Below are 13,506 nucleotides of genomic sequence, written 5' to 3'. Positions count from 1 at the left end.
GGGACAGCAGAGCAAGCACTGGCTTTGGAAGGGAGAAACTTGCAAGATGTCTCTGTCTTGTGCCCCAAAGCCCGGGGACACGCTCGGCTGGAGCTGGGGCTGAGCAGTAGGACGGGCTCCCCCACAGCCCTGGCTCCCCATGCCATGGGTCAGCAGCAGCTCCAGTGCCCGTGGCATGCCAGCACGGCTGTGGTCACTGTGTGGTGTGTGAGGTGCTCTGTGGCCTCCCCGACTGCCCCCGCACTCCCGGGAAGGGAGCAGATGGTGGCTGGGGCTTTGGTGCTGGCACCATCTGTGCTGCCCAGGACGTGGTCCACCTCCATCACGTGCCACGGCTCCAGGGGGGAAAAAACTCATGAGCTGGGTGGGGGCAGAGCCATCTTCAAAACAGCAGAACAAACAGCCACGTGATGCCTGTGACAACACTGCGGTGACACAAGAAGGGACCTTTGGTCCCTGTGCTGCCATCAACATGGCCACGGGGCAGCATCACAGCCCCTGGACCCCTGTGGAGCCATCTGCACCCAGGGAATCACCTGTCCCCACGCCTGCACGCCCACGACAGCTGCCATCCCCACCCGCATCTGTGCTCAGGTGTCCTCCATGCCTGCACCCTGGGGACACTCTTGTCCCTGCTACCTGCACCCCAGGACACCTGTCCCGTTTGGCACCAGAGGGCTGGGGATGAGCCAACACGAGCGCCCGGCCAGGAGAGCCACTGGCCCCGCAGCTCCCGGGGATTCACCCCCGGACGGCTCCACCGGCACCGGCAGCACCAGAGCCCCCAGAAACTGGGAAGCTCGGGGAGCCGCAGCAGTACCTGCCTCCCCCTTGCCTGGACCAGCCAGGGCTTTGCACCAGCACCAAGCTCGCACAGGACTTGCATGCTTCTTTTTTTATAGATGTATTTTTAGGAGTTGGGGGGAGAGGGCCATTGCCAGCAAGGGAGGAGGATTGCCGGTGTGGGGTCCCCCACGGGCCCAGGGGCTGTGCTCAGCGCAAGGGGGTGAACTTGCAGATGTAGTGATGCTGCTGGGTGCAGTCGGTGCTGGACCACACGGTGAAGCCTGCCAGAGAGATGGGCCGGGTGTTGGCGGGTGCCACGGCGAGGACAGGGGCACCAGCTCTGCCCGCCGCAGCCCCGGGACGGGACCCAGAGGACGGGGAGGGGAGAATGCTGGCGGGGGCGGACGCAGGGTCCAGGCACTCACTGCTGAGGTGGGTCAGCATGCCGCAGTCCCCTCCGTGGGCACCGTTCCCAGCCAGCCCACTGGTGCTGCTGTACTTGTCCCCACTCGCCCACTGCCAGGCCTGGCTCTGTGGGGAGATGGGGGTCAGAGGCATGGGCCTGCTGCTCCCTGGCCACCCACCACCCCCAGCCGCCCCCTGCCTCACCTCATGCCCATAGCGGAGGCCGATCCAGACGGGCTGTATGCGCTGGTAGTAGGAGATGACTTCCCGCAGCGTGGCCGCCTCCCCGGGCTCCTCCACCCAGACCAGGTGGGCACTGGCGTGGCTGGCCTGGCACTGCCTCTGTGGGGACAGCCGTCAGTACTGGGGCACCCCTGGGAGATGGGGGGTCCCTGGCCGCCTGTGTGCCCCCATGGGCTTACCTCAGCCTCGTCCCAGCTCCGGAGCTGACGAAAGTACCTGAAGCAGCTGAGCTTGTAGTAGGACCAGCCCTTGGGGCAGTAATCTATGTACCGGGCGCCTGCAGAGGGAGAGCCGCGGGGAGCGATAGGGAACAGCTGGCATTGCCAGCCAGAGAGAAGCCTGGCTCCCTCCTGGCCCCGCTGTGAAAGCAGCTGCCCCCCGAGTCATGGGACTCACCGGCCGGCCGCAGGAGCCCCACACAGCCCAGCAGCAGGAGGGCGAGTCTGGCCACCGCCACCATCCTCCTTGCTCCCAGAAGTGTCCCCTGTAAGAGTTTGGGGGGTCACACCAGCTCCCTCCAGGAGAGGGGATGCTGCCTGTGCCCCGAGGCTGCAAACCCGCCCTGCTGTGGACTGAATCTGGCCCCTTTCAGCTGGCTGGAGGGGATGGCAGCCCCGGGGACTGTGTCTCCCTCTCCCCTCCCTGGCACAAGTCACTGCAGTGTGCCTGCACCCCATCCCCTAGGCACATCTTGGGGTCCCCAGCCCACACTGGCAGTGGGGCGTCCTGGCCCCACCAGTCCCAGCCTCAGTGGGAAGCATCTGGGTGAGCCAAGCTGCTCTGTGGGGACATGGGGAGAGCGCTGCCGTGGGCGTGGGTGGGGAGACCCCAGCCCTGCCCTGGCATCGGGCAGCAGCAGCAATGGCACAGGCAGGGCCGGGGCCAGTAGGGCTGCAGGGATGATGTGCACAGTATCATTTTCATCCCCCAAGCTCGTAGCGCTGCCAGACCCAGGCTGGGGAGGCAAATCGGCCACATCAGCGCAGTTCCCCTTTATCTGGGCTAATCCCTGGGCACCGGCACACCGATTTGCAGACTCAGCTTGTCTTCCCCTCAAAGAAGCAGTGACAAAAGTCAATGTGGGGCTGAAAATTGCATCGTTGCAGCCTGCCCCATCCAGCAAGGGCAGCGCTCAGCTCCCCTGGGAGCTGCCAGGGCTGGGACCAGCTCCTGCTTGCCCACAAGCCACCTCGGAGCACACCGAGGCCCCAGCTGCCCCACGAGGGTCCCCTTCCTCACCTGCTCTCTGGAGATCAGGAGGAATAACGGCTTCTTGTGTGTCGCCAGGAGAGGAGAGGAGCTGCCCTTTATAGCCCGGTGCTCACCAGCATCAGTGTTTGCCCAGCTCAGGTGATTCCCACCATTAAAATCTTACTGCTGACTCCCCTCCATCCCCCCCACTTTGCTGGAAAGCTGCCCAGATCTCCGCTCTGTTTGCATTCAACGTTTCTCTAGAGAAGACAGGAAGAACCTCTCCTAGTTGGTCAATAAACCCCCTGCAATTAGTGTTAATTAATAACACAAACACAGAGATAACCTTGCGGCAGAGTGCAGCCTGGCACTAGGCAGGGATGCCCTCTGGCCCAGTCCCGGCTGGCCGGGGGCTGGCAGGGGTGAGCCCCGGGGGAGGCCACCCCAATCCCGGCCGGAGCATCCCTGTGGCGAGCAGCGGGGCCGTGGGTACCACCCGCCGGCCTTGCCCGCGTCCCTGGCTGAGGGATGGCAGCGGGTCGGGCCCCACGCCCTGCCTGTCTCTGCCATGCGTCACCCACACACCGCCCTTGTTTGAACTGCCTGGGGATGTTTGTCAGCCCGATGCAGGACGCGGGGACACGGGAACAGCCTGCGGCCGAGGGGCTGGCGGGCACCATCAGATAGCGGCGGGGGTGCCCGGCCCCCACACCCGGCGGTGACGCAGGGCTTCGTCAGCCTGCGTCCCTCCAGGAGGAAGGGGCAGGCCCTGCAGCCCCCCACCGCCCCAGCCCCCCGTGGGGTGCCTGCAGCCCCGGCCCTGGGGAGGCTGCTGCTGGCATGGAGCCCCAGAGCGGGGCTGTGCCCGGCCCCCACAGCCAGAGCCCTCCGGCACCATCAGGTCCTCGCTCCTCAGCCTGGGGTGTCCCTCGCACCCCTGGGAGGGGGCCAAAGCCCATCTACCCGGCTGCTTCGACCACGCGGGCTACTAACACACTGAAGCAGCTTTGCGAGCTCTTCCCGCTGGCCGTCCCCTGGCCTCCTGCAAAGCTGCCAGCCCCTGCCCTGCGCCCGCTGCTGCCAGCTACAGCCAGTGCCCGGCGATCCCCCCCCCAGCCCTCTCCAAGGCCCTCGGAGGAGGCCGCTGGGAGCTACCCAGGAGGCAGCTGCCTGCGGAGGGCCCAGCGCCGAGCTGAGCCCCACTTCCCCCAACATGGAGGGCTTGTAGCTGGCTGAAGTGGTTACTTCTGGCTGCCAGGCTCAAGCCATGTCCCCCAGGGATCTCCCACGGCTCCTTTGTGGCATTTACAGAAACACACAGCCCTCGAGTGCTGCTACGCCCACAGGGAGCAGCTCCACGCCAGCGTGCAGAGGCAGGTCTGGCTTTTGCCCCTGGGGAGGGAGGAGGATCAGTCCCTTTGCCCACACAGCCAGGATATAGCTGCTGCTGCTGCTTCCCAACACCTCTCAAGGCTCGGCCAGCTTGCTAGGCACCCTCCAGGATCCAAGGGGTAAAGCCTCCTCGTGTCCAAACACAGCTGCTGCCTGCTATCTTTTCTCCTGAAACAACCTTACAGATATCAGCCACTCCACCAGCAGGGAAACCCTTCAAGCACAGCAACTCCCCAGAAGACAGGACTTCATCCTTGTTTTATGAAAACCCAGGAAAATGTTCCCCAAAGCAGCCTGAGACTGCTCCATTACTCCTTGGTTAGATAAAGGATGACCCATCTCCCTGCCTGGCTGGTTCTATTAGGCTTATTTGGATGCAACACAACAAGTTTTCACAAGTCTCTCGTCATCCCAGGCAGGGGAAGAGGCACGCACTGTCCCCGAGGAGATGCAGTTTCAGGTCCCAGCCTGAGCACCGGCAAACTCAACGCAGCTGCGCCAGAGACACAGCAGAGCTTGCTAAACTTTGGCACAGATGTGCAACCTGTGGGAGAACGTGGATGAAAGCCTCCCGGAGGTTTGTACTTGCCAAGCTGGCTCTACCAGAAGATAAAGGAGCCATGCTGTTTGAATATTAAGCCCTTAAAATACCCCCAGCAGCTTTATCCCTGCTAGGCATCATAATTCAGCTACAGGCTCCAACCGAGTCCACAGAGAGAGCTGGAAACCAGCCAGGTGAGCACTAGTGGAGCCCAAGGCTTCAGTGGCACCTCCCTGCTCAAAATACAGGAAGGCAGCCATTGTCAATTTGTTCTCTAATTGTTCAAGTCAAAACTTTTCAAGTCTGAAAACAGCACGGAGGAGTCGCGACTCCCTGTTTCAGAGGCTAGAGAATTGCACATCTTCATGCATCAGCTGCCAAGCCAAAGCCAAGAAGGCAGCTTCAGCTCTGGGGATGAGGGTCCTCCTCCCAGCTGGAAGAACAGGGAACAGCCCAGGGAAGCAAGCAGGACCTGAAAGGGTGAGTGAGTGTGTCCACAGGTCCACTAGCCACTGCCTGACCCATGCTTGCTCATAACCTTTCTAAAAGCCACACAAAAGCCCCAGCCCTTCTCCAGCTCCCAGACTCCCAGGTAAGAGAGAGCTCTTACTCAAAGCATCTCAAAAAGGCCCCATCCCAGACCCTCCCCGTCCCTCCCAGTATGCCCGGCTGCTTGGCTGCTGGTTACTGCCCCCTTCTCAGCTAACCAAGAGACCCAGAATCCTCCTGCTACATCCCAGCTAGGCTGCTTCCAGCCCCCAGCCACAGCTCCCTTGGATGGAGCTAAGCGGTGGGGTTCCTGTGCTGCTGAGCCACAGGACAGAGCACCCTTAATCCCCAAAAGCTCTCTCCTGGCATGGACTGGAGGTCCTAACGAGCCTGCCCTTGCCAGGGGTCTGAACAGCTACTGAACACCCACAATTCGTTTATAATCCCGTGGCTGTGCCACAACAGCTGGGAAGACAAACGAAAACAGCAGTACACAGACGCCGGGCACATACTCTTTATTCTGGGGATAAAAATTGCTTATACATTTTGCAGCAACTATTTTCATAAAAGACTTTTATAAAAAATGTAAAAATAAGCAAATATTTTCCATTATTAATATAGGAAAATGCTGCTGTGTGAATGGTTACTCTACAACTTATGAGATAAAATACCACCTTAAGGAGATATTATCTTTACAATAGTTAAAAAAAAAAGGCAGAGGGCCATCGTATTAACACGCCAGGCACGAAACTGGCTTCATTCCACAGAAATCACTCATCTTGTAAAAGGTAGCCACATATATAAAAAGGCACTTGGTTATTTGGGGCTAACAAGGAAAAGCCCTTTGTTTCTTTAGCATCGATGTAGCAACACTTCATTATTTGCAGTGAAACATGTACCTGGACAGACCTCCAGGAGCCTGCAGGCTCCTGCCTGGAGATCTGAGTCGGTTGCAGCTAAACTTCACAGGACACACTGCAGCGAGCGTGCTGGGGAACATTGTGTGCGTCGTAAAAAGCAGTAACTTCAGAATTAAAAACTTCAGCCCAAAACGATGGCCCTGGGAACCAGCACCTCCTGAGGCCCTGCCTTCATGTACCATTGAGTCGAATCAAAAGAAAAAGCTTTTACTCTTGATTAGAATGGAAAGAAACATCAGAGAGAATACTGTACATGGTAGGATGCTGAATGGCCGCTGCTCGGAGGGGAGCGGCCTTCTCTGTCCTTTGGCGGCAGCCGACAGCCCCGATCTCTTTGGAACGTGTGTCTGCAGGGTTCCCCCAAGAGGTAGGAGCAAACCATCCCCAGAAATGTTCACTTCGGCTGCTGACTGGTTCAGAGCCCTGCAGGGAAGCCCTACTCTTGAGGACAAAGCAGAAAGGGCGCCTGTTTGTCTAAGGTCAGCGACAGCTGGCTTCCATAACTCCAAAAATATCGGGGGAGCTGCAGTAAAATGGCACTACCGTCCCACAGAGCACGTGGGGCACCTCAGTTGGGAAATCTCGATACAGGCTGAAGCTGAGAGCAGAGGACAGCCCCAAACCTGTTAAGCAAACTGCATTAGACAGCGGTTTCTGAGCTATTTGGTCTGCCGCTTACGCCCAGCTCCTGGCTGCAGGCACACCGCTGCTGCTGGAAGCCTGCTGGGGAGTCAGTGCTGCAGCCTCCTTGGTGGGAGGGGAAGACGAGGCAGCCCTGGGCCCAGGGCTGGAGCAAAAGGGACACTTTTCAAAGGGCTGGATGCCGTTCCTGACGCAGAAGGACACACACTGCAAACATGTAACAACGTCCTTGACACTTCTTGATAGTACCATAAAGACGCAGCATATGGTATCTGGAGGACAGGACACACAGCCACCCTTGGATGGAGGGGAGGGGAGTACTGTGCAAGAACGCTGGGAGCTTGTGTTACCAGGTTTTGAAACACTTGTGCTCATCCTAAGAGCTTCCCAAAAGGCCTTCAGCGGTTGCAGGGCATCTCTTCTGTCACGGGAGCCCGTGAAGGTGGTCACGGACACACCTGGCAGGACGGGGGCATGGGGAGGGTAGTGTGTCAAAACGGTCAGGCGTGTCTCAGGAAGACATACAACACAGGAGAGATGTGCCTACAGGCCACCACGGGGGGGAAGACCAGGTCAGACCAGCGTTTTCAGGAGGGGGGGAAAAAAAAACAACAAAAAATCCTAAGAGAAGACTATATGTATATATAATCTCATAATACCTGGGGATCAGGCAGTGAGAACGCTAAGGGGTGTTAGTGGGTCTGCATAAGATAAAGACTCTTGAGGAAAGGGTGAAGCTGTGTGACAGAAGGTGTCACTTGACCTGCAGGTGTTTTGGGAAGTCCAGCTTGCTTGCTGAGCAACAGTGGCCGAGGGGTCTAGGAATGTGGGTGCAGCTCTGAGCTGTGTCAAGACAAGGCAACTTGAACTCGAGGAGAACTAGTAGAAGGTGCTTCAGAGAGAGGTTACATGGGTAACAGAAGGAGTAACAAAATAAGGATACAAAGCTAGGTTTGGCTAAATTTCTGGAGAAAGGACCATGAGATGCATTAAGCTGAAGAGCTGTCTCCCCCAAGAAATGGTGGAACATATTTAAAAGCAGACTGGAGAATCCAGTGCAGATAGCAATCACACCCAAGGTGCATGGGAGTTGGTTAGAAGTGACCCAACTGGTCTTCTCCATCACCAGCTTCTACAGTTCTCTGTTTAGCATAAAAGCATACAAGCCTACAGCGACCACAGTCCCTCCAAGGAAAGAACAGCCTGGGCTCATTAAGACTCTTGGATACTAAAATGGTTCTTCATTTCTGTCCTGGAAGACCTTCATGAGTTCTGGAGTCCGCTTTAATCGGGCTTCACCTTGGCCAGCCTTCAGGCATACACCTGCATGTTGTTCCGCTGCTGCTCTGTCATGTGAGCGGCCGCCGGCCCACGCTGGTTGTTACTGGGACTGGTTGCCACATCAGACCAGTCAGAGGCAGAGTGTGGGGAGGAGCTTGACCACTGGTCTGGAGATTCGGGCGACGGAGTCAGGTATGGGTGCTCCCCTTGTAAGTGCCGGTTGTGGCTAGGAGTCCGTTCTGTGGCCGAGGAGTAGCAGCTGTGCTGTGACGGAGGCGTGGGGTACTTCCCCATCGAGCTCTGGAACTGGTGGTAGGCCGGGAGGACCGTCTGAGCCACCTGCCCGTCCTGCTGAGGGATGGCAGCCATGGAGAAGGAGGCGCTGGGCAGCTGAGCTATATCTGGTATCTGGTACATGGAGCTAAGAGGACCAGCCATGTTCTGAGCGCAGTTTGACTGGGTCTGCTGCGGCAGTGCTTGCTGGTTTATGCCACCCTTGGGAACCAGCTGGAAAGTCATGATAGGGGGCAGAGACTCCCTGGACACTCCCATGTGCTTGGCATCTGCTTGAACCAAACCGCTCTGCTGAGAAACACTGGGGTGCGAATGCATCACCTGTGGTACCATGCCGAACATCTCGTTGTACTGGGACTCGTTCACCTCCATACGGTTCATCCACTCGGTGGAAACGTTGGCTGGCCGGAGCCTGCCAAGCCCGCTGTTGGGAGGGGTGGTTCTGTGCTGTGAAAGCAGCTGGCTGACAGATGGAAGCACCGTGCTGGATCCACGTCCTAAGGGCTGCATCTCGTGGAGGTTGGAGAAGGACATCGTGTGCGCAGCCTGCACCGCCGGAGCAGTCAGCAGCGAGCTGGGTGACGAGTGTAACACCCCTGGCGACGGCATCACAGGAGACGATGTTGGCTCGGAGGCAAAAGCATGGGGCGATTCTAGGGAATCAACTGGTGACAGGGTCACTGAGCTCTCTGAAAACTGCCCTTTGCTCTCACTGAGGGACTTCTTCCTTCTCCTCTTCGCATCTTTGGTGAGGTTCGTGGGCATGATGCCTTTGGCATTCGGTTTTCGTGACTTCTTGCTTAACGAAGCATGCTTCAGGTTGAGGAAGGACCTATTTGGGCCACAAATGACAGGGGAGAGGGCAGAGTTCAGCATGGCACCGGGGTGCCCAGCGGGGCTGTGCGCCACGTTGTACTCGTTGAGAAGCTGCACTATGTCGTGGTGCATGCGGTCCTGGGCCACATCTCGGGGCAGGCGGTCCATGTGGTCCGTGATGTCTCGATTGGCAAAATGGTCCAGCAAGATTTTTGCTGCTTCAAAACTGCCTTCCCGAGCAGCAAGGAAGAGTGGTGTCTCTTCCTAAAAACACAGATAATAAGTATTTTAGTGGCTTCACTGTGGGGGGACTGACTTACAGCTAACAATCCCTTAACGGTGCAGCAACACCTGGAAGCACTGTTTGATGCAGGGTCACATTAAGTGTCTCCAAGAACAACCCACCCTGAGAGGTGCCCACTGTAAAAAGCAGATTACAGGAGATTATTTCAGACATGGCAGTGGAGCACACAGGCTAAACTATCCCACCAGGAAGTGGAAAGGTACAAAGGACTAAAACAGCCCAGTAAAGAACTGCAGCTTGTTGGTAGCTCTAAAGTCCACTGAGCAATACAATAATCCAAAGAAGAAACCCTAGGCAGAGGAAGGAAATCAAGGACTAAGACACAGCAAACACTAACAGTGAAGCTCCAGGAGGTCTGCACAGTGCAGACTGTCCTTCAAACAGAGGGGCTTCTCTCCCATATCTACCCTGCGTTGAGATCCCTGGAAATGTGACAGGATGTGACTGCTGCTGTGCTGCGAAATCGGGCTCTCTGCTAACTGGAATCCAGCTCCTTGACACCAGCAGCACTTCGCCCTGGTGCTCTCACACACCATTGACAGTGTATTGCATTCCTTTTCTGCAAGAAAAGCAGGACAGCACTGATGCCTAGGACTTGGCCAAACAAGGAAGAGAAGTGCCCTCCTGTATCAGAAATCCTAAAAGACATCCATCACTTGGGAGAGTTCCAGTCACAGTCTGGGTTTGGAAGACCTGCACTGAGCGCCCAGTTTATAATCAGTTCACTACCAACAGTAAAGAGATGCTTTGAGTTAGGAAGCACAGCCATGCTGAGCACACCCAAACGGTACCTTGTTATCCTGCATGTCTCTGTTGGCTCCATTTTTCAGCAGCACTAGTGTTGCTTCCACATTATTGACAGCAGCAGCCCAGTGAAGAGCAGATTTACCTGCAGGGAAACCCAACAAATTCAGTAACAAATCAAAGAGCTATTTTCAAAAGCACCAAGATGGACAGAGTTCACTGAGGGAAGAAAGCAACTGCAGTGCAGCTCATGGCACGTGAACACATCCTGAAGTCACAATTACACTTTGGAAATCACCACGCTGTGAGACACCCCTACGTTATCAAGACGCAATGGGACTTTCAGCACTTGCTCTGCAACTTTTTTTATTTTTACTTTTTAAATAACCTATCCACAGAGTCATATCTGCAGTCCAAAAAATCCCAGCATATCCAACCCCATATTTCTTCTGCTTCTCTTCCAGGAGTGTCTAACCAAGGCACTGTGCAGCAGCCTGCAGTCTATTACTGCTGGGAGCACTTCCGCAGGAGAGCCTCGTATCTGATTTAGCTACAGAATTTATGAGCAGCCCACACTCCGGGACAGCAGAAGCCCACCCCTCCTTGCTTTCACCACCACAAATATTTGCCCAGCCCAGTATGTCGTGTTCGCATTACCATGGTCATCTACGGCGTTCACATCTGCCTGGCAATTAATTAGCTCAGCCACCATTCCTTCCACAGCCAGACGTGCAGCCAGAATTAACGGGGTCGTTCCATCATTCATCCGAGCATCCAAGTCTGTCACTCTGTTACGGATCAGGATCTGGACAGCGGGGGAAGACAGATTTTTTTTCAATACTGCTCTAGACCAAAACTGAGTATTTGGCAGAAACTCAAGAGAAACTTTATAGTGAAAAAGCAGCCTGGGCACTAAAATGCGGGGATTCGGATAATAGGTAACAGAGGCAAACAGACTAAATAAATACATGCCAGATGATTCATGCATGCTGAATTGATCAAGCTGTGAATACCTGAGGAAACTGGATGTAAAATACAGTTTCACCTGGCCATCACACTGTGGAAGGCATGAGAGCAAGGCTGTGAGTGAACAGAGCACAGCTTGAGCAGGCTCATATAACCGCAGAGCACAGCTACTCTGAAAGGGGCTCTTCAATTGCTGTACCTGGAAGACACCCTGGGCGTCAGCAGCTACAGCCGCATGCAGGGGAGTCCGTCCCATGTTGTCCCGTGCATTAGCATCCGCACCAGCATCCAGCAAACGTTTTGCAGCATCTGCTCTTGAGTAACGGGCTGCTAAGTGCAGTGCCATCTCCCCAGTGCGGTCTGTTTGGGCCTGCAGGTTGGCACCTTGATAGATCAAATCTGATATTATATTTGCTGGGGAATCTTCTGCATCCTCATCATCCTCGCTGATATCAGAGCTGCCCACACGCAGAGATGCCAACATAAGCGGAGTACATCCATCTGTAACAGGAGAGATAACATAGTAACCTGACGGCGACAGCAAAGGAAAGGAAACCCTCTCACAATCCTCTCTCCTTGAGCAGCTACTGACAATCCCTCCAGTCACTTTAATCCAGGCCTGTTCTCTTGCCTTAAAGTCCAACAGAGTCAGCGAGTTGTTTTCCTTCCAAGCAAGACTTTAATACCTACTGCAACCGCAACAGAACTTAAGATACTTCTCAAATAAGTAAGATCATTATAAAACAAAACCAAGTTTGCTGCTAAAGTGGAAAACTTCCTCAAAATGTAAAGGCTAGATAAATTCCTGGAGGGAAGCAAGGGCTATAGAAAATCAAAGACTTAAAGTGACTAACTATTCACGTGGATGTTCTAATCACATACCTGGGGAAAAGAAACAATTGACAGAGAAAAATTATTGGACAACTAGCCACCAATTATTGGTGGCATTTTGCAGATATTAACCTGAAGTGAAATGCAGACAAAAGCATTCATATCTATTACACACCAAAGTTTTAATTAAAAGGACCCTGAAGCACTCAAAACTGAAAAATGCCCCAGGATGACTGCCTGAACCAACCTCATCTGGCTTTTAATAAGGCCCACAACCAGAGCCCTAAACAAACTGATGAAGCACGCTCCGTACTTTCACAGAAGTACACCACGTAGGCAGAGACCGTGGAACAGGATCTAATCCAGTATTATTCACTGGTGTACCACCAGCATCCTACACATGCACAAACCCTTGTTCCCCATGCACGGCTCCATCGCAGTGTGAACTGCCCACAGATACAAACTGCTGGAAACCTCACACAGTTTGAGCGTTTTGGAAGATACTGGGCTCATGTCGCTCCACCAGTCTCCAGTGATGGGCTCACACTGGTGGGACATTCACAAAGGCTAAATACACATTCATCCAACTAGGATCCTTGCATTGTCCCTGGAAGGAGAAAGGCTCCTTCAAACCTCTAATTTAACTTAGTTCCCTTAGATGAACCTCCCTCTCTGCTGATCGCAGAGGGTGGACCAGGAGGACTAGCTGATGCTGCTGATTTTTCACCCTTGTGAACGCCCGCCTTGATGCAGTGTAATTAAGATTTAAAACATCTCCACATATTTTCAGCAACCTGTCAAATGCCAAGTGCTTCAGTTTCAGCAGACTCTGAATGTTACAAGATATTCACTACCTAAAACCAAAGCCTTCAACTGCAGACACTAATGCTTCCTTACTGCTTTACTCCACACACATCACAGGCACCTAGAAAGTAAGAGGGACTAAAATGGCAGCAGGAGTGAACCACTCTGCGCTAAGTGCCCCATTGGAGCTCTGCAAAGGTGAACACAAATTTTGTTTCTCCAGTGTGGCTCAATTTCAGCAACTGCTGTTCCATGAACACGCAGGGGACCTTTCTGGACCCAATGGACAACAGCTTCCCTGCCTGCAGAACTCTCAATCTACAATGCACTATCTGCACCGAATGAAGTGCGTGAGCCCTGCAGAAAGCCCTATGGCAGAACTAGGATTCTGTGCAGGTGAACAAGGCGATGATCTCCTGTTGAAAGTAATATAGAGAGCTCCAATGCCCTGCGCCCATGTCCCAGCTCCTGATCACCTAGCTTTCCTGACTCTCTGTTTTAGGGCAGTTCCAAAACTTTCTAGAAATCTATCGTTCTACGGCAGGGAAGAGTGTGGAGCGGCAGAGGCGAGGGCCTGGCAGCGGCAGCGTGCACGCTCCTCCTAGTGGCTCACAGTCAGAGCGGGGACAGGCTTTCGCCGAGCGCCTTTCTCAGGATTTGTTGGACGGCAGCAAAGCGTTGACGTATGGGCCTGGGTTCAGTTCCAAGATCCAGTCCTGTCTATAGACCCTCTTGCCTGTTGTCCAAGGCTATACCTCCTTTTGTGCTTCTCCCTCCCACTGCTGGCTCTGCTTCCTTGTCCCAGATGAACACTTCTCAGTATTCAAGTCAGGCTGTGGTCTCCTCCGTACTGCCCT

At 54.8% G+C, this 13,506-nt stretch overlaps 2 protein-coding genes across 3 annotated transcripts in view; both read right to left on the bottom strand.

Annotated features, from left to right (window-relative positions):
• Positions 1-880: 880 nt before the first annotated feature.
• REG4 (regenerating family member 4) lies at positions 881-2,873 on the bottom strand. The gene is made up of 6 exons (XM_074831666.1): positions 2,674-2,873; positions 1,831-1,918; positions 1,614-1,711; positions 1,396-1,533; positions 1,212-1,317; positions 881-1,067 (listed from the first exon to the last, which is right to left on the bottom strand). The coding sequence occupies exons 2-6, from the start codon at positions 1,892-1,894 to the stop codon at positions 994-996; spliced, it is 480 nt and encodes a 159-aa protein (XP_074687767.1). The 5' UTR covers positions 1,895-1,918; positions 2,674-2,873; the 3' UTR covers positions 881-993.
• A 2,674-nt stretch (positions 2,874-5,547) lies between these two features.
• NOTCH2 (notch receptor 2) overlaps positions 5,548-13,506 on the bottom strand; it is an 87,202-nt gene continuing 79,243 nt past the window's right edge. For both annotated transcript variants that reach the window (XM_074832825.1, XM_074832826.1), the window contains 4 exons: positions 11,214-11,515; positions 10,706-10,853; positions 10,096-10,193; positions 5,548-9,264 (listed from right to left, as the gene is read on the bottom strand). In XM_074832825.1, coding sequence (XP_074688926.1) covers positions 7,921-9,264; positions 10,096-10,193; positions 10,706-10,853; positions 11,214-11,515 — 1,892 coding nt within the window. In that variant the 3' untranslated portion in view covers positions 5,548-7,920. The remainder of the gene's footprint in view (positions 9,265-10,095; positions 10,194-10,705; positions 10,854-11,213; positions 11,516-13,506) is intronic.

Source organism: Strix aluco, chromosome 8 (genome assembly GCF_031877795.1).
Source record: "Strix aluco isolate bStrAlu1 chromosome 8, bStrAlu1.hap1, whole genome shotgun sequence".
In the NCBI taxonomy this organism is placed as follows: Eukaryota; Metazoa; Chordata; class Aves; order Strigiformes; family Strigidae; genus Strix; species Strix aluco.
Note: the sequence above shows the minus strand (reverse complement) of the source record. Positions and strands in the feature narration are given on the sequence as shown.